The sequence below is a fragment of the Lingula anatina genome, chromosome 5, assembly GCF_051362555.1.
Source record: "Lingula anatina isolate TDL-2025a chromosome 5, LinAna3.0, whole genome shotgun sequence".
NCBI lineage: Eukaryota > Metazoa > Brachiopoda > Lingulata > Lingulida > Lingulidae > Lingula > Lingula anatina.
The window spans coordinates 13,026,111-13,053,795 of record NC_141771.1 but is presented as its reverse complement, the minus strand read 5'-3'; the positions used below and the strand labels follow the sequence as shown (position 1 = coordinate 13,053,795).

General features: G+C 37.8%; 1 protein-coding gene across 4 annotated transcripts; it reads left to right on the top strand.

Annotated features, from left to right (window-relative positions):
* Positions 1-36: 36 nt before the first annotated feature.
* Positions 37-26,138, top strand: LOC106164288 (uncharacterized). Of its 4 annotated transcripts, XM_087014140.1 has the most exons (14): positions 37-371; positions 648-702; positions 2,889-3,038; positions 3,518-3,659; positions 3,975-4,168; positions 4,915-5,027; positions 5,236-7,753; positions 8,277-8,397; positions 8,984-9,038; positions 18,150-18,299; positions 18,703-18,803; positions 19,105-23,442; positions 24,112-24,224; positions 24,442-26,138. In XM_087014140.1, the coding sequence occupies exons 2-7, from the start codon at positions 655-657 to the stop codon at positions 5,390-5,392; spliced, it is 804 nt and encodes a 267-aa protein (XP_086870266.1). In that variant the 5' UTR covers positions 37-371; positions 648-654; the 3' UTR covers positions 5,393-7,753; positions 8,277-8,397; positions 8,984-9,038; positions 18,150-18,299; positions 18,703-18,803; positions 19,105-23,442; positions 24,112-24,224; positions 24,442-26,138. The 4 variants fall into 4 exon arrangements, with proteins under 4 accessions (XP_086870266.1, XP_013397617.1, XP_086870265.1 ...); XM_013542163.2 differs by lacking the exon at positions 8,984-9,038; XM_087014139.1 differs by lacking the exon at positions 8,984-9,038 and having other exon boundaries at positions 5,236-8,397; positions 18,150-18,280.
* The last annotated feature ends 1,547 nt before the right edge of the window (positions 26,139-27,685 follow it).

Below are 27,685 nucleotides of genomic sequence, written 5' to 3'. Positions count from 1 at the left end.
GCATGCGACAATGAGGACTTACCCTCTTCCGCATACGACTCACGCCGTCGGGCATAACTGATTCGCACGTAGTCAATGCAATGCCTACTTTCTAATCGACTTGACTCCATGGGCGGTGGGTTTATGCTGTGACAAGGCGCTATCATATTTGATTGTGTTTGATCTATTTTCTTAAGACACAAAATAACAGGGTCAAAATGTGTTGAAAGATTAAGCGTGTTCAATCTCAAATATCCAAGTGAAGGGGGTAGGCTGGCCCAATTTTAACAGTGCAGAGGGAAGCAGCCAAAATTTAAAGAGACGAACGGCAAAGATCTGTGTCAGTTACACACAGGGCAGCCAGCTGAAAGGATCTCGTGGACAGTTTCATTGTAAGTCATTCTATGTGGATATTCTAATTTGAAAGAAATAGCTATGATACAGTTTATATAGGTATGTCGCCCGACATGTACTTGTGTCTACATTTCAGAGCGTGTGTGTACGCGCGCGCGCTGGTGTGAACTAGTGCAATGAATTTAAGTCAAGGTTGCCAATTCTTTTACTGCCTGCGTATCATATACTAGCGGACTCGATATATAAATAGGCTTTGTTTGTTAAACTGTGCATGACATCGCAGCTAGGTCGTTTAACGGTATTTTCCTTCGCAGTGACGATATGGGAAACCGCAGCGGTTCAAGGGCTAAACACGACGATGAGCGTCAGGTAAATATACATTCATGGCTATCGTCCCTCACCTGTGCACATGCTTGTATTTGTACATAATTGTACGTCTCTTGTTCTCTCTCTAGTTTTCCTTCTCTCTCTCTCTCTCTCTCTCTCTCTCTCTCACACACACACACACACTTAGCATGTGTATGTACACACTTTCCTCCACTGTCCTTTTCTTTTACTTATGCCCTTCCCACTAATGTCTTTCACTTTCTAGAAATGCGTCATTCATGTGACTAGGACATGCGTGCTAGTACGCCTACTAATATCTTTCACTTTCTAGAAATACATCATTTATGTGACTAGGACATGCGTGCTAATTTCAGGCGAAGCCGAGTATTCTACTTTGTTAATTATCCATAATTTATACCCAGGACTTATGTTACACTAGATGGACATCTTCCTTTAATCCAAGTGCCTTTCGGGAAGGCATATCCTATTGTTGTCATACAATACTTTCGGGAGCCTTACTTGGTTGTTATCATTGTCCCAAGGTTGTTATCACTGACCACGCCACAAAGACGATTTTGAAGTCCAATTTTTTTACATAAAATGACAAAAATTAAAAAATGAAACAAAAGAAAAAAAACATACATTCCATATAGACGCTCAAGGTAGGCTTTACAATGAAAAATTGAAAGTAAAGTGTACGCGTTGGAGAATGATCCACAGTCCTAATTTTATCCCGTACAGTTTCTTATATTTCCTAATTTAGAATTCAGTGTCGAAAAAAAACAAACCTTTTTCACTATTTCAGGCCTACCCAACTACCAGACTCGGCACCGAATGATCCTGAATTCGCCGGTAGATCAGACCACACTACCCGTTTTCAAGGTGTGTGTCAGATCACATTACACAGTATCAGACGCGACACCGCTCTTGCCTAGTACGCGATGTGATAGTGACGATTCTCAGCGGGGTTGAAAAGCATTGCATCACTACTCAAAATTTGTTCAGGGTATGATACTGTGTAATGCAATCTGACACACACCTTGAAAACGGGTAGTGTGGTCTGATCTACCGGTGAATTCAGGATCATTCGGTGCCGAGTCTGGTAGTTGGTTAGGCCTGTATTTGCATCTTACCCGTTGCCTTTAAAATATCCCGGTGCAACGTGACAGAGAGTCCCCCATGATAGTTTTCTTCCCATTCATTTGTACAGGTAAGCGTCGCCCTGTAGATTCTGACCTACTTAGATCATTCCAAACCTTACCTAGCCCATAATTATATGGAGGGCGGACTTTCTGTTACACGGGCCCTTAGTTTCGTGACACCGGCCTTTTCGGCGTGCAAAGTGGTTGCCTTGGCATCTGGGAAATGCACGCGAGATATGAAATCGTTCGTATGATCAGGGACGATATAATTCCCTGGTATAATACACGATCGAGCGGGTTCAGTACCTGCGACGGAACTACGCCGAGTATACTTAAACTTTTGACATTTTGTCTCTTTTACACACAGTACACTTCGAATTGTATGTGCACCGTGTACGTGTCTATCTTGGCTTTCTCTGTCCCAAATGTGCCCACGAGACAGAGACTATTGAGAATGAGAAGACCCGAGTGCTAGCTAGGCCTCGACATAAAAATGGCGGACCTACATCAAAGGAAGACTGCTTAATCCTGTAATGGTCTTTCCGCCTCTCCCACGCGTGTTCCCCCGACCGTTTGAGTTGAGCCGAGATTTATTTACTGTGCTCCCGAAGGGACGACGCGTGGGGAGGCGTGAGAGGCGGGGAGACCACTTACACCCTTACTTACACCCTGATTATAGTGCATCCCGATCTGGCTCACCAAATCGGGAGATATTGTTTACTGTGGGAGAAAGCAGGCCTTTGACGCAGGGTGCAACAGTGCATCGTAGTTCCAAGTTAATACTGATGATTTGTCTCCCTAAGGGATCGATACAATTTATGATACGACCTAGGCCCACAATTATTTCATTATTATTATTATTATTATTAACAAAAGCACATTAAAAAATGTCCCTACATTTTCCCTACATCTTCCCTAATTCAATCCTTCAAAAGTGGGAAGTCTACATCTGTTTTCACACGACGTCATAAAACCTAGACTGTGATTTAATCGATTTGCATCATGAGGGTATAGAGACAAATGTATACCCGGTACTGTATTGTGAAAGTAGCAGGATCCATTTATAGTATAACATTGTCCTTTTAGCCTCTGGCGAGCGAAAGCGCCGAAGATCGGGTTCTGCCACGCCCACCACGTTGTGACACCGAGGATTTCAAGATCGACATCGTGCCTTTGCCCAATTGTGGAGTGCAAGTTGTAGTCCATGACAATAGGAAGTCAGCACCGTCCAATCAGGTGCGTCTGCGCATGCGTAAACATTATCTGTTTGTCTGTCCCTGTGTCTGCCTTACACTCGTTTCATTATTTTCCACGTTTGTTTGTTTGTATCCACCTGTGAGTATATTTAAAGCACATGTACTATTTCATTAGTATTGCACGAATAAACATAACTATTTGTTTTATTCTAAATATACATGATGTTTCATAATCGTTTACTTTATTTATTTATCCATGTATTTCTACGACTTGTGTTTATCGTAGACTTTGTAGATTTGTCTGCTTACTGATTCAATGTCCGTCCATTTTTGCTACTTTAAGCAGGATCTAAATGTATTGACACCGTTGTTTTAGTGTAATGTAAAGTAATGTAATGTGATGTGACGTGACGTGATGTAATGAAATACAATACATGTGCAGTACAGTAAGTACAGTACAGTACAATACAAGATAATACAATACAGTACAATACAATACGGAAAATTGCCTCATTTCAGCCTAGAGACGGTGATATTGTGTCGCTGTGGTCAGTGATGTCCAATGCAGGAGATGGATTTCTGCAAGTGACCAACGTGAAAGTGGACCCGGACAAAGACGAATACGTTGTTGATATGGCCGGAACATTGGACGCTGATGCAAGTAACTGCCAAATTTTTGTTTATGGAATGCTTTTTTATGTCCCTGCCTATTTTCATTAAGTAAAAACAGTGATTTAGCTCTTAAAGTGTGCATATCATTTTACGGCTTGAGGTACATGTATTGAGAAAAAGCGAAACTTTTCCTCTTTCTATTTATGTAGTCTTTTTAATGTCGTTTGTATTTTTTCCCTTTTCCTATGTCCGCAGTCGTTTTAATATCGCTAAACTTGATTAGGGTATTTCTTATCACATACGTTTTGTATCAAATGTGTCCAAGGCTTAGACAAATGTCAATGTATGCATCCTCCTTTTTCAGCGAAGTTTACTTGGCAGAGCAATTTTCCTGCAACTGCTCGGAAGACTGATTCTCCTCAAGATGTGCCTTGGTATGTAGTTACCGATCTCGACCCAGTTATTTTGAAAATCCGCGGCTACCAATTTAAGCAAGATGGAGATAACACATGGTATACAATTACTGTGGATGGCGATATAGTTGTCGCAAAACCTGAGGTAAGATTTGACATTCCCTACAGGTACGTTACGATAGTCCTTTGGATAGTCCTTATTGACATAAAGCACACCATAGTTCCATAATCAATTGATGGTACACCGTTCACGTTGATAACAAAGCTCATTAAGGGATGACCAAGGCAGAGGTGCGTTTAGAAAGTCATTGTTAAGTCCTGACATTCAAAGACAAACATAGTATTATCCTATACATGTACCAACCTGGACATGACTGTTTTTAAAAATATGAAAATTCAACCATATTAACAGAAATGCTCTTTTTGCAATTCATTTTGTCAGAAAGTCACATACCTGCAGTTGTACGGTGGAGGATATTAGTCTTCCTCTTTGTCTGTTCTTTGCAAGATATTTTGAAGACGCTAAATAGAGTTTTTGTATTTGTCTTGGCTGAATGAAATGTTGCTTTTGTTCAAGAATTTGCTTGGTGCCGATTTTTAGGAGTTTTATCAAGTAGTTGCACAGTATAGGGCCTATTTCTCCGTGAAACAAAATGTCACATGATCGTTACATTTATATTTTCGTGAGTATAATGTCATGTTACTGAATATTTATCATTTGGAATAGTATCCAAATAGTATCAGTAGGCCTACGCCTTTCTCAGCTGGCAAACCTTGGCTGTGTCACGATCAGATCTCCCCTAGAGAAGTTTTCTTTCATCAGGGTTAATTACTCGTTTGAATAACACCAGTTTGCTGTTTATTATACACGTTTCCATTTTGTTCAAACAGAACCCCTCAAATGAGTCAAATGACGTAGACGCTTCACAACCGACCCATTCTCAAATATTCAACCCGTCAAGGTGGCCAGTGTATACAATGCCAGAAGTTGGACGAAACATAAGGTACTTATAAGCATGATTACAACATTTTATCATTTTTATGCGCAATAAATTAATAAATTGCCTACCAGAATTGCTAGTCATTTAACTTGACGATTCGATGGCAGCAACTTCTTTAACAAAACCGAATTTAGTTTTCATAAATGGCGTCTCATTTATTAACTTTATTGCTATGATAATTATATACTATTGGCTGATTTATAAATTTCAGGTTCAACATTTACAGTGCCGGAAGTAACGTGTTTCTTGGGGCAAGCGCAGACGGCACAGCTCGCAAAGTCTCGCAGGAAGGAGATCCAGAGGGCGCTAACTACTACTGGCCGAATCCCGCCATTTTGTTCTTAGTCTACGATAGGGGGCAACCTTAAAATTATTACTGTCAAGGATGCAACGGCTTTGCACCGAAGAAATAATGCTTCCAATTCACCTGCTTGGAAGATAAAACTTTAATTTGCATTAGCCAAGGACGGAGATTAGACAATTTTTCCTGAAATACATTACTCAAAAGTAGTAAACTGTTAATCATGTACTCTGGTAGATATGTTAGACCCCATTCCCATAGTACCATCATTCACGTGGACCGATCCAACTCTGGGGTGGGGGGGTGGTCTCTTGCTAAGTGCAAGGAGCTAAACTGAATGACATGTCTCCTCTTTTTCTCAGCATTCTCGTAAAGTCACCACCTTTTCTGTATTGTACTTAACGTCAGGAGGAGGCAGACAGCGAGATCCCTGCAGAGTTGGTTCGATCCACATAGACTATGGTATCTATAGGATTGGGGCCTTATAGTGGTGAGGAGGTGTTTTATAATATACCGGTGCCTGTAGGTTCAAGACTTTATGTCGTCTGATGGCCAGTGCACTACACTGTAAGTGAGACTAAAATGACTAATATCAGCGATGAGAGTTTGCCCCTATTTTTGGTACATGATTGCCATTTACTAAAGAGAATACATTTCACGTGCATTAACTTTAAGAGAGAGAGAGAGAAAGAGACAGGTGATTAAGTGTATAGAAGCACAAGCTAATTAATTGTCTACCAGGGTATTCTTCATATTAACCTTCAAACACTCACGCATACTTCAGATATTCTGTATATGATTCACTTGCCTTTATTATGAATTTCTTTGAAAACCATTCCGAACTGGATGTAAAAAAAGTCAATGCGACAATGAGGACTTACCCTCTTCCGCATACGACTCACGCCGTCGGGCATAACTGATTCGCGCGTAGTCAATGATATGCCAACTTTCTAATTTATGCTGTGACAATTAAGGCACTATCCTATTTATTTTTGTTTGATCTATTTTCTTAGAGAAAAAAAAAGATGAAGAACAGGGTCAAAATGTGATGAAAGATTAAGTGTTCAATGTCAATATCAAAGTGAAGTGGGTAGGCTGGCCCAATTTTAACATCGCAAAAGGAAGCAGCCATAATTTAAATGCACGAATAGCATAGATCCGTGTCAGGTACACACCGGGTAGCCAGCTAAAAGTATCACGTGGACAGTTTCAATGTTAGTCATTATATGTGGATATTCTGATTTGAAAGGAATAGCTTTAATGCAGTTTATATAAGTGTGTCGCCCAACATGTGTCTACATTTCAGAGCGTGTGTGTACACGCGCGCGCTTGTGTGTACTTTATAGTACAATGAATTTAAGTCAAGGTTGCCAATTACTTTACTGAGTGCGTATCATATAAAAGCGGACTCAATATATAAATAGGCTTTGTTTGTTAAACCAGGGAATTATGTGTGAGATAATACACTGTCACCCGAGCGATATATGCCATAACACCTCGAGCGTCAGCGAAAGGTGTTCATGGCATATATCGCGAGAGGGTGACATACATACCGAGAAAAAATACAGTCATTTCATCCTAAAACACCCCTAAAACCTAATAAAGTGACCCTATATCACTCTCTAGAGATGTTATACGGAATAAACTCGTCCACGTGCGCTGGTCACCTCCCGCATAATTCTTACGTAATGTCTGACCAATTTGGTCAATTTTTGTTAAATACTTGTCGTGGACGTTCATTTGCTTGAAAAGTATTTAATCAACCGTCGACGCTGACCATGCGGGTCTCAGCTGAGCCACACCAAGCTTGGACTGCTGCGGAAAAAAGGTCCCAAGGCAAAACCTCTACTTTTTAGTGACATTTCTAATAAAAAAGGAGCGTCGGACCGGAATATAGTCAAACTAATTTTTCACAAGTGCAAAGGAGAATGAAATTTACTTTTTGGTGATATTTCTGACAACGAGGCAGTTTCGGAATATAGTCAAAATCGACGGATGTTTATAACAAGTTCACGGGAGTAATAATTCTAGTATTTTATTGTTATTTCTGACGACGAGGCGGTTACGGAATATAGTCAAAATCAAACGGATGTTTATTTCAAGTCCACAGGAGTAATAATTCTACGTTTTGGTGACATTTTTTACTGCAAGGCGGTTTCGGAATATACATGTGCTGGTTTTTAGAGCATTCATATGCTATTTGTAATTACAAGTTCGAAGGGGGAACACATTTGATTTTTACCAATGTAAGGTTTGCTGTGTTTGTTGTGTTAGCTATGATTGTGTTCGGTGTGTATCGTATATGTTCGTATGTGTACGTGGAGGTCAAGGGTTGAAAGACCGCGCCCCATAAAATTTGATTTCCACCTGAGAGTCGGACGGAGATGCAGGTTGAATAACTGAAATAGGTATTCCAGTGAGCTTGCAGGTAAGTTTAACTATTGTAGCGATTTGGGGTGAGTGCAGAAAAATCACCGACCAGACCAGGAATCGAACCCGGGACCCCTCGCTTACAGGGCGAGTGCTCTTACCTACTGAGCTACCCGGCCGGTTCTATCTGCCCCTGGCACTACACTCCTCCCCCCCAAATGCCGAAAGACGCGAGCCCTATCTCGCAACACCGCTGCCACCATTGTAGCGATTTGGGGTGAGTGCAGAAAAATCACCAGCCAGACCAGGAATCGAACCCGGGACCCCTCGCTTACAGGGCGAGTGCTCTTACCTACTGAGCTACCCGGCCGGTTCTACCTGCCCCTGGCACTACACTATATTTAATAAAGGACCAATCCATAGTTTAAATTCATACATTTCTAAATTGATATATTTATTTTTTATGGTGTTTTTGGCATTGCTATATTTTTATTTCTTTGTTCTGTCTTTCTTGTCTTTCGTCAGTGTAAATTTTGTATATGTAATTGTTTAAAATTAATTTGTTTATATTGCTCTTGCAGATATTTGGAGATATTTGCAGATATTTGTACAATAACAATAAAGAAACATCAACCCGAGCTATCGGTCTGTTACACCAATATATCTGATAAAGAGGAAGAATGAACAGCTTAAAAACAAAAGGTAAATAATAACACAACCCTCGTTAAAAAATTATAGATTTAAAAATAATTTGTATACACGTGTGGCTTCAATGTTAACTAATTCCCGTTTTCGAACCATACCCATATGACATGACTTAATGTAATAAAAAGATAATTAATAATTGTTAAACGTGAAAAGTTTATGCTAATTTTTTAAGGGTGTGAGAGATTTTAAATTTGTCTATTGGTAGGTATATAACGTAAGCAACGTCACTATTCTCTTGATGCCAAGAAGGTCACACGATCACTGACTTTGGCTTTCAGCATTTAAGAGACCTCGACTGATTTAACCAAGATGTAGTCGTGAAATTCTAGACTACATCGAGGTTAAATCCGTGTTCTCCGAGAGACGCTACGCAGAAATGTCGAGTGAAGCGAGACATTTTTGGTAGCGGCTCGAGGTTGCCCTCGATCTTCACTGAAGCTTGGCTAAATGGACAGGCTTCAGTGATCATCATATCGCCACGGTCATATAACATCCCTAGGTATGTATATCCGATATAATTTCCTGGTTAAACTGTGCATGACATCGCAGCTAGGTCGTTTAACGGTATTTTCCTTCGCAGTGACGGTATGGGAAACCGTAGCAGTTCAAGGGCTAATCATGACAATGAGGGTCAGGTAAATATACACACGTGGCTATCGTCACTCACCTGTGCACATGCTTACATTGGTAAATCACTGTCTCTTGTTGTCTCTCTAATTTTCCTTTCCTCTCTCTCTCTCTCTCTCACACACACACACACACGCGCGCGAGCACGCGCACACACTTAGCATGTGTATGTACACACTTTCCTCCCTTGTCTTTTTCTTTTATTTATGCCCTTCCTACTAATATCTTTCACTTTCTAGAAATGCGTCATTCATGTGACTAGGATATGCGTGTTAATTGCAGGCGAAGCCGAATATTCTTCTTTGTTAATTATCCATAATTCACACCCAGGACTTGTGTTTAAATGGATGGACATCTTCCTTTAATCCACATGCCTTTCGGAAAGGCATATCCTATTGTTGTCATAAACTATTTCTGAGAGCCGTACTTGGTTGTTATCATTGTCCCAAGGATTTAGAAAACCAATGCCACCACATTTCATTCGATTAAGTTTGACCACGCCACAAAGACGATTTTGAAGTCCAAGTTTTTACATAAAATGACATCAATAGAAAAGTGAAACAAAAGAAAAAAAAAGCATTCCGCATAGACGCTTAGGGTAGGCTTTACAATGAAAATTTGAAAGTAAAGTATACGCGTTGGAGAATGATCTACAGCCATAATTTTATCCCGTACAATTTCTTATATTTCCTAATTTAGAATTCACTGTCTTAATTAATTAGTTAGTTTCGTGACACCGGTCTTTTCGGCGTGCAAAGTGGGTGCCTTGGCACCTGGTAAATTTATGTGAGATATGAAATCGTTCGTATGTTCAGGGACGACATAATTCCCTTGTATGATACACGATCAAGCAGGTTGAGTTCCTGCGGCGGAACTACGTCGAGTATACTAATACATTTTATGTTCTAATTCATTACACTCAAACGAACATAAAATATTTATAGTATAAACACAGACACAGTGTTAAGGGCGGAAGAGATCGTTTCGTTCCGTGTGCTTTATTTCCGGTTGATGGTATTACAATAAAGACAGTCTTGGTGAAAATTGAATACCATATATTCTTGCTACTATTATTACTATTACTATTATTATATCTGAACACACTTTGAACAAAACAACGAAATCTAATATCTATAAAACGAAAATCGTCTTTAAAAAAGATAATCAAATAGTAATTATAATGATCAGTTCTTGAGTATAGTATTTTTTTTTTTAAGAAAACTCCATCTTGCTTTATCTTCTGCTGTCCTTTAGAACCAGGATCCGAACTGAAAAATTGAAACAGTTTAATATGAAACAAAACACTCAAAAGCTTGAACTAAGACCAAAACTAATTTTTTATGTACAGACACAGATGTGTCTGTACATATTGCCATCACCTGCGTCTGTCGTCGCCGTCGTCGTCGCCGTCGGTGCCGTGCACTTTCCTTGTAAACACGATAAGTGGAGGGCAGTTTTACTTTTTGGCTTTATATTTACAGAGTTGATGAATATTAATAAAACGCAGGTCAAGTTCGAAAATCAGCATGATCGGGCCATTATTGTTTAATTATGCGTTTTTTTTAAAACTTTTTAAGCATATATGCAACACTGTAAATATATTTCAAGGAAAACCCTTAAGCCTGTTGTCATAAAACTCACAGTAGTAATCAATCTTACTCAAACGCAGGTTAAGTTCGAAAATTGGCATGATCCAAGTTTTTACATAAAATGACATCAATAGAAAAGTGAAACAAAAGAAAAAAAAGCATTCCGCATAGACGCTTAGGGTAGGCTTTACAATGAAAATTTGAAAGTAAAGTATTCGCGTTGGAGAATGATCTACAGCCATAATTTTATCCCGTACAATTTCTTATATTTCCTAATTTAGAATTCACTGTCTATAAAAACCCTTTATTTATTTTTACTATTTGCATTTTACCTGTTGCCTTTAAAATGTCCCAGTGTAACTTGACATAGAGTCCCCCATGATAATTCTCTTCCTATTCATTTGTACAGGTAATTGCCTCATCTAAGATTCTGACTTACTTAGATCATTCCACCCCTTACCATTATAATTATGTGGAGGGCGGACTTTCTGTTACACGGACTTAATTAGTTTCGTGACACCGGTCTTTTCGGCGTGCAAAGTGGGTGCCTTGGCACCTGGTAAATTTATGTGAGATATGAAATCGTTCGTATGTTCAGGGACGACATAATTCCCTTGTATGATACACGATCAAGCAGGTTGAGTTCCCGCGACGGAACTACGTCGAGTATACTAATACATTTTATGTTCTAATTCGTTACACTCAAACGAACATAAAATATTTATAGTATTAACACAGACACAGTGTTAGGGGCGGAAGCGCTCGTTTCGTTCCGTGTGTTTTATTTTCGGTTGAACGTATTACAATAAAGACAGTCATTGGTGAAAATTGAATACCATATATTCTTGCTATTATTGTTACTATTACTATTATTATAACTGAACAAACTTTAAACAAAACAACGAGATCTAATATCTATAAAACGAAAATCGTCTTTAAAAAAGATAATCAAATAGTAATTATATTGATCAGTTCTTGAGTATAGTATTTTTTTTTTTAAAGAAAATTCCATCTTGCTTTATCTTCTGCTGTCCTTTAGAACCAGGATCCGAACTGAAAAATTGAAACAGTTTAATATGAAACAAAGCACTCCAAAGCTTGAACTAAGACCAAAACTAATTTTTTATGTACAGACACTGATGTGTCTGTGCATATTGCCATCACCTGCGTCTGTCGTCGCCGTCGTCGTCGCCGTCGGTGCCGTGCACTTTCCTTGTAAACACGATAAGTGGAGGGCAGTTTTACTTTTTGGCTTTATATTTACAGAGCTGATGAATATTAATAAAACGCAGGTCAAGTTCGAAAATCAGCATGATCGGGCCATTATTGTATAAATTATGCGTTTTTTTTTTCACTTTTTAAGCATATATGCAACACTGTAAATATATTTCAAGGAAAACCCTTAAGCCTGTTGTCATAAAACTCACAGTAGTAATCAATCTTACTCAAACGCAGGTTAAGTTCGAAAATTGGCATGATCGGGCCACTATTTTAGTATTTATGCTGATTTTTTTTATTTGCAACACTGTAAACACAATATAAGAAAAACAGATTGGCCAATTGTAATTTAACTCACAGGAGTGCTCAATCTTACTAAAATGCAGATTGAGTTTGAAAATTAGCATAATCGGGTCATTGTTTTAGAAGTTATGCTGTTTTTTCACATTTCCTCAAATTCAATTCTTAAGCATGTTAACAGTCTTATTATTTAACTAATAAGATACATAAAAGTGTTTGTTTGACTTTTCCTGCATCTTTACAACATTGCTAGTTGATTTTGTAAAAATGATGGTAAACTTGTTATCGTGTATTGTGTAATAAAGTGTTAAAATTGGAAATAAACTCATATCATTGCAGTTTGTTAGATTCAATCATTCACTATGTTCAGAATCTCAGAATGAAAGAAATTGGCCATTTAATACTGCTCTATTGAAATTTTTCCCATCTCATCAATCTTCTTAGTTGATCATATAAAAATGGCAGTAAACTGTTAATTTTTGTTTTATGTTAAAAATTGTTAAAAATGGAAAATAAAAAACATTTCAGAACAGTGCTGTCCTGTCTACATTTTGGCATTTTCGAGTTGTGACTTTGAAGTTCCATGGGCCTGAAGACCTTTGCTAGTCACCATCCCCAGAAATGCCCTGCATGACGTCACACTTAGCCCACTGCGCATGCGTGCACTTTTAATGAGTTGCTAGATTGCCATAGGAAAATGAATGGGTTCGCGATTCGTGGGTAATTCGTGATAATTGACAAACTAACGGCCTGATGCCGATAGACAGGAACGATGTGCTATGCTTCAAGCAACTCCTGACCAAATATCGCTAGGGTTTTTTTTTTTTTAATTCTGTTGTACACACGTACTAAGAAGTTTGCCGTGTATTCCCTAGCCTACCCTCAGCAAAACGCACATATTTTCAGAAATAGTGATTTTAGACGGTAGATTCACTCAGAAACAAAGGCAAACTAATTCGTTGTCGATAGCACCAGCAGATAGCAGCACCATACAGAGTCTGATTAAAAACTTTCATGGCAATTGAAGAACTTTTACCACTGTACAAAGGAGTCCAAAAAAGCACTTGGCACAAATGTGAAATTGCCCAGTGCAAGGCCAAGAATTCAAGCAGTATTTTCAATTATATTATCAGATTCTACATAAATTGACTGACAATATCACTAATCAGTATTTAACTAATCTCTTAATCCAAAATTCCTATCATCATTTAATTATAATGCAAAATTCTTCTTTCAGATTGCTATTTATTTTACATTTTAATGCCGCAACTGTTGTAAAATAATCTTGTGGTAAAGGAAAAATGCAAATAAGAAGTGGAAGACCAATTTTACCCACATTTTTCAATTATTTGAATATAAAAAGAATAAGATCACGATTTTACAAATTAAAATAATCTTTCATTAACTCTTTCATGAATAACATATTAAACAAAATTAAAGTTATAAATTAGTGGTAATGGCTTATTCTGGAATATATGACCTCTCCACGTCATCAGTACCTGACTTGGTACAGTATAGTTACTACTTGGATACAGAGTTAGATTTAATAATGTAACAATAAGAGCAATGTATATTAAAATAAACTCCTCTGCACATGTCAGACGCTTGTTACCATGAACTAACACTACTTGACAATGGGCTGAGCACTTATCACAGAGACTGTGTGCGATGACATTGTTGTGCTGTGATTGGCTAGTTGAGTCAAGTGAAGCCCTACTGTAGCGCCCTCGCGTAATGCGTGAATGCTGCGCATTTCTGGCCATGCATTATCTGAATATCCATGATCTAATATTTTATTATTAAAAGTTGATGGTCATTATGCTGTTAACCATTATGTAATATTGCATCAGGATAGAAGAAAACATAATTTTGGGTGCTGCTACCATGATGACCATTATGGGAAAACCATGTTACTTATGATTGCCAAACTTTCAAAAAAGAAACACAGGACTAAAATGCAGCCGGAATTGGAAAAGCAGTCTAATTGGCTTCTTTTTCTGGAAGTTATACATTTTCAAAGTGTGAACTTGAACTCCCATGGGCCTGAGGCCTTATGCTTGTTACACATTTTACTTACAATTTTGCAGTTTAACATAATTTACTTTTGCATCAGAATTGACAGTAGACTATTTTGTTATTTCCTGTTTTTGTCTGTACATTTGACAGCTTTGCTGCCTTGATCTATGAATAGGGACGGGGGTTAATCTACCCGACATTTATAAGAGGGTCCTGGCCGCTATATCACCTAGCTGTCAGTGAGTGTGAACAACTACTCACGTTAGTCTGATGAAGGCCTTCGACCAGGTTGGCCGTGAGCTAACTAGTCCGGTGGCTTAAGGAAAAAATCGTGACACGGCGGATAAAAGCACCAAATTTTGCATGTGGGTACCTTTTGACATTCTAAATCAAATAAGAGCCGTAGCCCACGGAAAAAATTTACCGTTTGGCCAAAAAATCCAAAATGGCCTCCAATTTATTGAATTCTTTAGAAATATGTACATACCTATGTTGATTTTTATCAAATAAATTATTTTCTCAGAGTTTTCCACACCCTTATTACCCATTTTATTCATATATGTCAGATAACAAACAAGTTCCCTTGGACTTTTTGAAAAAATCCAAGATGGCTGTCATTTGCCATAGAAACAGCCATAGGAATACTAGTGCACAACTATTTCCAGCTAGAACGATACGTTGTCCACTATCAAATTAAGTCTGTTTCTCAGATCTTTGTTACCCACATAATATGTTTGTGGTGAGTAACTACGAAGTGTTCTTGGGCATTTTGGAAAATCCAAGATGGCTGCCATGTGCCACAGGAATTCTAGTATACGGGGGATTCAACTAATGGCAACTGGAAAGATTAATTTTTCACTATCAAATTAAGCTGGTTTCTGAGTGTTTTCCACATCCTCTCTACCCACACAATATGTATGTGGTGAGTAACTAACAGTATTCTTGGCCATTTTGAGAAAATCCAAGATGGCCGTCATACGTAATAGGAATACTTCTGGTATTACAAAGGGTTGGAACTAATGCCAGCTAATTCACTATCAAATTCAGTTTATTTTTTAGTGTTTTACACATTATTATTACACTGTGATACATATCTAGCAGGTAATAAATGTGTATATTTGATCATTTTGAGAAAACCCAAGATGGTCGTCACTGGCCATAGGAATACTACTGGAATTACAACTGCACATCCATGGCTTTTCATCTACTACCAGGGTGAATTTGTGTTTGCTTATCAAGTTTTGCCCATCGCATCCTTATTAGTCCTATGATATATATCTGGTGGGTAAATAGTGTGCATCCTTGGATATTCTGAGAAAAAGATACCTACAATTTAACATAGGAATACTAATAGGTAGGTTTCAATTGCTGCTAGAGAGGCATATGGTTCATTATACAATTATATTTCCATGGGTTTGTTTTAAAAATAATTTATGTTTTTCATTCCATTTATTATTACCCCTATGATGTATACCTGGTCTGTAGCATGTGTGTATCTTTGGGTATTCTGAAAAAATTCAAGATGTCTGCCTTTTGTCATTAGAATATTCGAACACATAATCAAATAATGCTAGAGATACACTGAGTACGATTTAAATGTAGTTAACTTTGGGTCGTTTTTAAAATGTTTTTCATATCCTATTTATCCTTATGAAAGACTCTGTGTGTTTTGAAAGTGTATGTATCCTTGAGTATTATTCGGAGAAAACCCAAGATAGCTGCCAGTTGTCATAGGAATATATCATTCAAATGCACATAGGTGTCAATTAATAGAACAGTTCAGACATTGATTCCAACATGAAATAAAGCCATTTGATGTTTAAACACGTTGACATCCTTATTAACCTTACTCTTTATAAATCTGGTGTGTAGCAAGTGTGCATCTTGCGTATTTGAGAAAATTCAAGATTGCTGCAATTCACAATAGGAATAGTACAGACATGCAACTACTGCCAGAGAAACACTGGGTTCAATATAAAATGAATTTTGTTTCTCGGTATTTCCCACATTCTTTTTGGACTTTTAGATATCTATCTGGTAGGTAACAAGTGTATACCCTTAAGTATTTTGAAAAAAATCATGATTACCCTCATTTGCCTTATATTAGAAGTGCCTATAAAATCTAATGCACCAGTTTTCCTATGGGGAAAAGACGGCCATCTTGAATTTCCCCAAAATGATAAAATATGGACATTAATTACCACACAGATATGTATCATGGGATAATAATACAAAAAAAAAAAAACAGAATAACAACTGAATTAAGCTTCATTTAATTGTAAGCCTATCTCTCGCAGGTATTAACTGAACTCCACCTTCTATGGCTAATGGCAGCCATTCTGTTTTGTTTTGTTTTCAAAAAGGATACACATAACATTCTCATCACATATGTATTATGTGAATTAAAAAGATGTGGAAAATACTCAGAAACAAACCTAATTTATCAATTAATATTATATCTCCATGGCAGAAGAAGCCCTATGTGTACAGTATACTAGTATTCCTTTGATATGGGGGCCATCTTGGATTTTTCTCGAATTGCCTGTGAATAGAGGTTAGTTACTCACCACAAATTTATTATTTGTGTAATAAGAAACCAAATTAATTAGATAGTGGGCAATGCATCTTCCTAGTTGGCATTAGTTAGTTGAAAACCCTTGTACATGTTCTAGTATTCCTATGCCATACGGCGGCCATCTTGGATTTTTCAATAAGTCCAAGGACACTAGTTTGTTATCTGACAAATATGCATAATATGGGTAATAAGGATGTGGAAAACATTGAGAAAATACTTAATTTGATTAAAAATCAACATAGATATGTATATATTTCTACAAAATTTCACAAATTGGCGGCCATTTTGGATTTTTTGGCCAAACGGTAAATTTTTTCCGTGGGCTACGGCTCTAATTTGATTTAGTATGTCAAAAGGTACCCACATGCAAAATTTGGTGCTTTTATCCGCTGTGTCACGATTTAGCCATTTTTTTGCCCTAAGCAACCGGACTAAACGATACGGAAAATTTTAGGCTTATGTTTAAGAATTTTCATGTATATCCAACAACCAAGCTAATGAACATTTTTTGCTAATTTCTCTTTTCTTTCAAATCTCAACTTGTATATCACGTATTTATTCATAAAATACATTTATTTAAACAAACAAACTTATAACAGTTTTTTTAATTGATAAAGTAAAAATCCTTCAAAATTGGGTGGGTAGGAGGGAACATTCTCTGCTTGTATCACGGAAAGCGAAAGAGTCTTCGAATGACCCAACTCTATAATCTGCTTTTCCTCATCACTTTCTATTTGATAACACCACTCTAGTGACCAGTCACATGATACTAACACTACTCAGACCGTACTGGACAGTTCACGCAGAAACATAGCACGTGTCTGCGTACCCACAACAAATATATTGACATTTTGTCTCTTTTTCACACAGTACACTTTGAATTGTATGCCCACCGTGTTCGTGTCTATCTTGGCTTTCTCCGTCCCAAATGTGCGCACGAGATATACTAGTAGCATAGGTGTTGCGCTTACCTCCATGTACACCCTGATTGTAGTGCATCCCGATCTGGCTCACCAAATAGGGAGATATTGTTCACTGTGGGAGAAAGCACGCCTATGACGCAGGGTGCAACAGTGCATCGTAATTCCAAGTTAATACTGATGATCTGTCTCCCTAAGGGATCAATAAAATTTATGATACGATCTAGGCGCCTACAATTATTTCATTATTATTATTAACAAAAGCACATTAAAAATCTTCCCTACATCTTCCCTACATCTTCCCTACTTCAATCCTTCACAAGTGGGAAGTTTACATCTGTTTGCACACGACGTCAGAAAACCTAGACTGTGATTTACCTGTAGGCCTAAACAATTTGCATCATGGGGGTGTAGAGACAAATGTAAACTGTAGGCTAATGTGAAAAAACGAACTTCGTAAAAGCACCCGGATTCATTTATAGTATGAAATTGGCCTTTTAGCCACCGGAGAGCGAAAGCGCCGAAGATCGAGTTCTGCCACGCCCACCACATTGTGACACCGAGGATTTCAAGATCGACATGGTGCCTTTGTCCGATTGTGCAGTGCAAGTTGTGGTCCATGAAAATTGGAAGTCAGTACCGTCCAATCAGGTGCGTCTGCGCACGCGTAGACCCTATCTGTTTGTCTGTCTCTGTGTCTGTCTGACACCCGTTTCATTATTTTTCACAATTGTTTGTATCCACCTATGTGTATTTCATGCACATATATCAGTTAATCAGTATTGCATTAACATTTTAACTTTTTATTCTAAAGATATATAATGGTTCATAATCGTTTACTTTATTATGTATTTCTACGATTTGTGTTGTAGCATTTGTAGATTTGTCTGCATAACAGGTTCGAGGTCGGTCCTTTTTTGCTACCGGTACCTTAAGCGGGGTCTAATTGTATTGATACCGTCGTTTCCTTGTAATGTAATGTAATGAAATGTAATGTAATGTAATGTAATACAACACGATATCATACAATACGGAATAAACTGTCTTCTTTCAGCCTAGAGACGGCGACATTGTGTCATTGTGGTCAGTTATGTCCAATAAAGGAGATGGGTTCCTACAGGTGACCAACGTGAAAGTGGACCCGGACAAAGACGAGTACGTTGTTAATATGGCCGGAACATTGGACGCTGTCAAATTATTGTTTATGGAATGCTTTTTATGTCCCTGCCTATTTTCAAGAAGTAAAAACAGTGAGATAACTCTTAAAGTGTGTACATCATTTTAAGGCTTGATGTACCTGTATATGCATTGATATAAAAAGTTTTTTTCCTTTACCTATGTTTGTAGTCTTTTTGATATCGCTTAACTTGATTAGGGTATTTCTCTTCACATACATTTTATATCAAATGTGTCCAAGGCTGAGACAAATGTCAATGTATGCATCCTCCTTTTTCAGCGAAATTTACTTGGCAGAGCAATTTTCCTGCAGTTTCTCGGGAGAGAGATTTTCCTACAGATGTGCCATCGTATGTACCGTATAGCTAAAAAAAAACACGACTATTGGTACGCGTATGATTGATAACTGATTTAATTCTCGTAAGATTACCATCCGCCCCCTTCCTTATGAATAGGTATTACTTTATTAACACAATGCAACCGTCGTGTAGCCGCATGTAAGAAGACAATGTTTGATTACGCACAGCAGTAGGAGGCCGCTACCCCTTCCCAGCAAGGAGTCAACACAGCAGCGCGTAACCCGGGGTTAATTAGGGGTTATTAGCTGTCCACTTATGATCGGTATTGTTCGTCTTGATTGCAGCACACTTCCTACTCACTATTGGTTCGACCGCCTCTTCTTTAAATGCTCTCTCAAACCTTTCCTCAGTCAGCCGAGAATGGAAACATGTTTATCTGCCGATAAACTACGTCGTTGATGTATTATTCGGCATCATTCTACAGTGGGTCATAAGGCTCTATCTATCATTTTTTTCGTCTCGCATTTTACCAGATTAAGCTGACGCTCGAAAACTAAATTTAATGAATAATTTTCTCACGTGCACCGTATCCAGCTAATTTTACGACAATGACTACCACGGCACCTCCGCCATTTGCAATTGTAGACGAACCACGTGTTTCCAACTGATAGGCCAATACAACTATACCAGACCCATTGTACGAGAAAAGACCGTTTATATTTAATGAATTAAAAAACATTTGAGGATTGCGATTTTCTATTGATATACTATCGATGGTATCCCTGTATTAAATCATCCACTGCTACCCCCTCTTTTGTAGTGTAGCATGACTAGTATCACAAGATGGCCTTAGAAATGAAGTAAGACAGGCCTACACTCTGATAGTTTTTAGTCTATTATTAACCCTAATGTCGTTGCTTGTCATTCATTCTAGAACTCTCTGAGCCATCGCAAAATTATTTGCCAGGACATTTAAAGGCTACTTCTTAACGGATTTTTTTTTATTTGCACTGAGTCCAAAATGTTCGAGGACGTCTCTGTCGTTATCGCCGTTTCTCGGACGCAGTCCCAGACAAAGGATTGGAAAGTTTCTAAATAAAAGAACTTATAAATGCTGCGACTAGCCATCCTTATTGTTCCTAAGTAAAGAGAGGCGATAATGATCTTTTCTTTCTTCTAGCTTAGTCTGTCGACTAAAATGAACAAGGTTAGGCCTACAATGCAACCACCTATTATTACGACCATTAATGAGGTTCTTTGCTACACTCCCTTTCTTCATGATCGCGAAACCAGTGGGGTGCTGTGTTTTAGATATATAAAAAAGGGTCTCGCGAGGTGAAGCTATAATAATGAAATAAAAAAATCCAATGAATAGGCCTATCTAATAAACCATGAAGCACGTAGTCTAGGCCTCTTCTTTGACCGACATCACATTTTTACATTCTTTGTTTTAATAAGAGGACGAACGTGGTCTAATTTGTCTTTTGGTGGTGTGTGATTTTGCTCGAAGTAGCGGAGTCAAGTAAATCGGTGATTTACCGTTGGTAAGAGTAGCGATCATCGCTCCTGCGTCCTCATAGATTACTTTCTAATCACCCGTAATTAACGCAGTCAGGAATAAGCGCTCAAATAGGGGTTTTTGTATCAGGGAAAATTTTAGTATTAATCTTATGTTATTATGTATCTGTATTATGTAATCATGTAACTCATTTTCCCAAGGCAACCACCAATTATGACGACCATTAATGAAGTTCTCTGCTACACTCTCTCCTCATGATCACTTGCTCGATCGTGAAACCCTGGAGGTGTTGTATATATATTTGGGGTAGTTTACTATAGCATGCTACACTCTCCTCATGATCAGCTGCTCGATCGTGAAATCTGGAGTGAAACCCATGGTTTATCTAACAATGGTTTAAATAAATAAAAAGGGTGTCACGGAGGTGAAGCTGCTTAACTCATAAGAATAACGAACGAAAAAATACGATGAACATTTAATAAACCACGAAGCACGTATATTTTGACCGTTATCGCCTTTTTTACATAAGATGTCTCAACAAGAATGCAGATGTAGTCCAATTTGTCTTTTGTTGGTGATTCTGCTTCAGGTGGCTGAGATTAGTTGATCGGTGATGCACCGTTGGTAAGAGTAGCAATCATCACTCCTGCGTTCTAACGGATTACTTTCCAACCCCCCATAATTATCGCAGCCAGGAATAGGCGCTGAAATAGGGGGTATTAAATCAGGAATTAATTTTTGTAATTATGTATCCGTAAAATAAGAATCGTAACATTATCACGTATTTTTCCTGATGGAAAATATCATAATTTATGCACACTGATCGAATTATAAAGAAAATCTCCAGATGTAAACAAAGGTCAGTCAAGTATCACTCATCCCAGGCTGCAGGGCAGATATAGAGAATTGAATGAAGCGCCAGTGATCTGGCAACCCTTCAAATTTGTCATAATGATTCATGGGCAAACAATAGAAGCATGAAATTAACACCTTTTACAGTGTGAATGACGACACCTTATGAGGCTTTTGTTTCTTCCCCTGGGTTGGTATTACAAAGTAAGTATGTTGACGTAAGTGTGTTGACTTTTGCATGTTCAAAGGAACAATGGAAATGTCATTTCAAAACAAAGAGCCACATTTCCCTACTTAGGTGGCCAAAATATTGTCAATGAAACGCAAAAAAGACAAAATCACCAGCTGTTACTGACGGAGTCTAACTCAAATGCAAAAAAGGTACGCACAGCGACAAAGCGCTATTGTAAACAATGACCCGACGATGAGATCAATAAGATGTATAAAATGACTATTTGTACTATAAAACTGTACCCCTGCCCCTACTTGTATATTATTACACACACAAGGCCACCCTATACCAGAGTTACAGATTGATTTTTCATTACACAGTCTCTTGCACTGAAGAAAAATACTCATAATTAATTTGCGGCCCTAGTAGAGGGTCTTCTCTCGCTTTCTCTCAAATCAAAATAAACTAGCAAACATGAAAATTGGCAAAATGTATTAGAATGTAAAGTGTTGCGAACCCTTTAAACAAGGTGAATGGTAATATGCACGTTTAGACAAATTTTAATTTTAATTTCAATTAAATTTAATTTTAATTAAAATTGATATTACCAAAATTAGTAAATGTCGTTTGCGTCATGTATCAATATTTTTGCGCATAATAGTACCTACGTTATAAACATTCAGCAAAGATATTTGGAAGGCCGCTCTTTTGTTGTTTATATCAAAGGAAAACTATTTTATACCCATCGTATCAATCATTATATCATGATAAGAGATTAGCATACTAATTTATGTCCCCAGTAATAATAACTTTAACAATAACAACGAACCTTCCTACTGTGCTTTCCGTTGCAAAAACAATTAGCCACGACTGTTTTATATATTAATAGATATTTATAATAATGACAATTTCAAAATCTTCAAAAGTACCGACAGGGACACGAACTCCCGTCGGGTAGGTTGCAGACGACTCAACGACGTTAACCGTTGTTCCACCAATTCTATTGTTCACGCTTACAGATATCGACAGCTCTGTATTGCCGCGCATGCCGAAGCTTTGCGGAAATTGCCGAAGGCTAGGAAAATTCTTCAAAATATACTTTTATTACATTTAATCAAACCCAGACTATCTCCCACTGCCCTGAGGTATGGCTAAAGGCTTTCAGTTGTCATCAGACTTTGTAATTTGGGAGAAAAAAGTGAAACAGTAACTTCTGGTGATGAATAATAGGTAATAGTGCTGCAAGGTGTTGTTTTTTATCCCTGATGTACGAGTAGCTTTTTCTACAGTTTCTATAATTCTCTTAACGTATGAAAATATGCAGGTTTTCTGATATAATAAGACTTTGATAAAATCAAAACCAATAATACTTTTAAAGTCGAGAGTCGGGATAAATATCGGCAAGGTGGAGATATGTCCCGCCGGCGCTTCCGCAACAGCAAGACTGAAGGACGCAAGTTACAAAGCGAAACATGTTTAGTCAAGTTAAAGACTTAATTACCGGTTTAACTTCGGCGGCAGTGCCTACTGCTGTGAGCAACATGCGCTGTCCATCGTAATCCCCCTATCATTAACACTGTCGGGGACGTGCGCATTAGCGCGTCTGATGTAGACAGCGTGTGCTATTAAAGTGACCGGGGACTTATTAGCTATAGTGTAGTTACCGACCTTGACCCAGTTATCTTGAAAATCCGGGGCTACCAATTTAAGCAAGATGGAGATAACACATGGTATACAATTACTGTGGATGTCGACAAGGTTGTCGCAAAACCTGAGGTAAGATTTGGCCTTCCCTACGTTACGATGAGTTGGAACTTTTGGATAGTCCTTATGAACATGAAGCACACTATAGTTCCATAATTGATAGTACATCGTTGAAGTTGATAACAAAGCACATTAAGGGATGACCAAGACATGTACCAACCTGGTCAATACTCTTTTTCAAAATATGGAAATTCAACCATATTAACAGAAATGCTCTCTTTGCAATTCATTTTGTCAGAAAGTTACATACCTGCGGTTGTACGGTGGAGGATGTTAGTCTAAATTCCTCTTTGTCTGTTCTTTGCAAGATATTTTGAAGACGCTAAATAGAGGTTTGTATTTGTCTTGGCTGAATAAAATGTTGTATTTGTCCAAGAATTTGCTTGGCGTCGATTTTTAGGAGTTTTATCAAGTAGTTGTACAGTGTATTTCGCCGTGAAACAAAATGTCACATGATCGTTACATTGTCCTATATTTTCGTGAGTATAATGTCATGTTACTGAATATTTATCATTCGGAATCAAATAGTATCAGTAGGCCTACGCCTTTCTCAGCTGGCAAACCTTGGCTGTGTCACGATCAGATCTCCCCTAGAGATGTTTTCTTTCATCAGGGTTAATTACTGGTTTGAATAACACCAGTTTGCTGTTTTTTATACACGTTTCCATTTTCTGCAAACAGAACCCCTCAAATGAGTCAAATGACGTAGACGCTTCACAACCAACCCATTCTCAAATATTCAACCCGTCAAGGTGGCCAGTGTATACAAAGCCAGAAGTTGGACGAAACATAAGGTACTTATAAGCATGATGACAACATTTTATCATTTTTATGCGCAATAAATTAATAAATTGCTTAAAGGCCTACCAGAATTGCCAGTCATTTAACTTGACGATTCGATGGCAGCAACTTCTTTAACAAAACCGAATTTAGTTTTCATAAATGGCGTCTCATTTTTTTAACTTTATTGCTATGATAATTATATACTATTGGCTGATTTATAAATTTCAGGTTCAACATTTGCAGTGCAGGAAGTAACGCGTTTCTTGGGGCAAGCGCAAACGGCACAGCTCGCAAAGTCTTGCAGCAGGGAGATCCAGAGGGCGCTAACTACTACTGGCCGAACCCCGCCATTTTGTTCTTAGTCTACGATAGGGGCAACCTTAAATTATAACTGTCAAGGATGCAACGGCTTTGCACAAAGAAATAATGCTTGGATTTCACCTGCTTGAAAGATAAAAATTAAACTTGTTTTAGTCAAGGACGAAGATTAGACATTTTTTCTTTATATACTTCAGAAATAGCCTACACTACTTAAAAGAAGTAAACTGTTAATCATGTACTCTCATAGATATATGTATATAACACCCCATTTCCATAGATTTTTAGATCGATCTATCCCTGTGGGGAGTCTCACTAGATTACTGTCAGCTTGGCCGGCTTAAGCGTCTGTCCCATTCCCATAGTACCATCGTTCACGTGGATCGACCCAACTCTGGGGGGGGGGGGGGGTCTCTTGCTAAGTGCAATGAGCTAAACTGAATGACGTGTCTCCTCTTTTTCCCAACATTCTCGTATAGACATTTTTCATCTTTTCCGGAAATGGAAATTGCATTGTGGGTAGGGGAGCCCTGCTACGCCGAAACACTTACAGCGGTGCTAAAAACCATGGCTGGGTTTACGTGCTTTTTGTCCCGCTGCTACAATAACAGTAAGCGAGATCGACACATGAGGTTAAATAAGTTCCCAACAAACCCGTTAGAATGAAAAATATGGTAGAAAGAAAGGAAAATATAGCAGGTTTGGATCAAAAGCAGGGCACCGCGTTTGCGCTGAACATTTCGAAGGCGGGAAGAAAAACTATAATATTAGGAGATCAACGGTGCTTTAATAAAAAACAGAAATGCTTAGTTAATCAACGGATATAACGAACTATCGGCAAATAGAACTCGGGGGTAAACAATGCGAGAAAAAAAAACATTATAAAGATCTGAAGAAAAAATTGAAGAATAGGCCGGGGCCTAAAAAGAAAGAAAAGACTTCAAGCATGAGATTATGGAAAAAGAAAGTAAAAGCTGTGAAGTTTTACACGGGGATTCTACTTACAAAAAATTCAAGAACTTTCACGACTTTTTGTGTAACAACAAAGAGAAGGTTTGAAAAGTTTTGTATGTTATATCCTTTTTGTGTGTGTTTTATTGATAAGTGATCTTTTTAAATGTATTAGGCCTATCACAGGTTTTAGTCTCTCATAACCCTTAGTAAGGTGGGTTCTATTTTTTTTAACGTGAGACGTTAATAAAATTTTTATTATTGTGTATCCAGTCCCGTATACGTATTACTGATTTGTACAAACGGGGCTCATATTATCAAGATTAACAGAGATATACGAAGAAGAAAGTAGGCCTACATCGGCTCTTGGTGAACACGTTATCGGCAAAATAAAAAGTTATTTATTTCTGAACTCAGTGACAAGAGAATTGGAAAATTCAATGGGCATATTTTTTACAAAAAAATGCAGAAAAGCCTTTCCGTAAGCTACACGTACATAATACATGTATGGTAAAGACAAAATGGATAATAAAAATAATCTAACAACGTATTTGTAAAGTAATACAAATATGCTTAGTATTAAAGTAGGCCTACGTATATTTAACTGTCTTAGATAGTTGAAAAGTATTAAATGTGTGGAAAACACTTTATTTGAATGATTTTGTTGTCTTTGATTGAAAACAATGAAAATACGCATAAAAACATTTAAAAATCAAATAATTTGGCCTCTTGCTATAATTTTGTATTTGCCTGACGGTTTTGTTTCAGTTTGACAAAATTTCCATACTTGTCAGACCGAAAGTCTGACATTTTTACCTGTCGTAAATTTTGAACATATAGGGGAGACCGGGGCTAGTTGGACCCCGGGGTAAGTTGGCCCCCCGTCAATTTATGAAAAAGTAACTACGAGGTAAAAAAATTGGCCACATACTCTTGTAAAGTGACCGTAGCCTACAATGCTAAGGAAGTGTCGGACGTTAAAAAGTTTTACTTAAGCGGTGAGTCGAAATAAACGATTTTTGCACCTAAAAGTAATTTTGTTTAAGAGATTTAAAAATCTATTTTCATAGGCTTTTGATCGAATATAAGATATGTATATTGCATCAAACTGAAGCTCATTGTTTCAAGTTTCACAGAGATGTATCATCGTTGTTCATTCTAGCACCATAAATGGCTACCATCCTTTAAAATAAATAATGTGCACCCGGGGCTAGTTGGCCCCCTTGACTCGGGGCAAGTTGGACCCTCGTATTACCCGCAATCCTTTGCGCGCAACGCTGTTTGAAATAAACAAGTTGGTGAAATTGACAAAGCTTGCCGGTGTTTACCGTCTGATTGATTTTATTTAATTTGCTCTCTGGTGTCTTTTTGAAAATTTATATTAGAAATGTTCTGTTGATTGTAAATATTAAAAAGCAAATCTATTGGACTTTCCTTAGAAAAAACATTTATTTTGCCTTAATTCATTGTAAGGGGATTCTCTTTGTATTCATAGTGTTATATGTGGCCCCAAGGGGATTTTCCACCCCTCCCTAGCTAGAGACCATTGTTGAAACAAACTCAATGGTTTAAAACTGAATTTGTTACTTTCTTTTAAAAAGAAAATTTATTATTCGTTTTCATTCATTAAAAACCTTCTTTATACCATTATTAATTTTTTCTTAATTAAAACAAAACAAATTTTATTGATAGATATTTTGGTTCTTACAACACATACCCCCCCCCCCCCCCTACAACGTGACGTACGGAAATCTCAATAAATCTGCCTCATTTGGACTATTTATTCATCAAAGACTCTCAAAAATCAATTTAATAAATTAAAAATGTATAAAAATGTATTTCAAGGCGTTTACATGGGATATATACTTCATTTTCGTATAGGGGGGCCAACTTGCCCCGTGGCGGGGCAAGTTGGCCCCCCTGACGTCAACTGCGTTTTTTGTCAAATTGTGAGCCATCTGGCATTATATTTGAAAAATAATGACGTTGCATACGTAGCTTAGTTCATGGGGCTTACTTTGAAAAAGGTTTTGTTACTCTAACCCATTCCTAGTTGGCTCTACAAGGCAAAAAGTGTCTGACTGGGCCAACTAGCCCCGGTTTCCCCTACTACAGTAAGACACGGTAAACTTTAATTATCTTCTGGGAAAGACTCGAGAATTCCTGTCTCACCTATTTAACACTTAAAATTAGAAGGTTTTAA

What these genes read in the sequence shown, in the direction of transcription:
- LOC106164288 (XM_013542163.2), top strand. Translation starts at nt 655, where the DNA reads ATGGGAAACCGCAGCGGTTCAAGGGCTAAACACGACGATGAGCGTCAG. An exon ending in AACACGACGATGAGCGTCAG is followed by an intron (nt 703 to 2,888) that starts GTAAATATACAT and finishes TTGTCCTTTTAG; the next exon opens with CCTCTGGCGAGCGAAAGCGC. An exon ending in GAAGTTGGACGAAACATAAG is followed by an intron (nt 5,028 to 5,235) that starts GTACTTATAAGC and finishes TATAAATTTCAG; the next exon opens with GTTCAACATTTACAGTGCCG.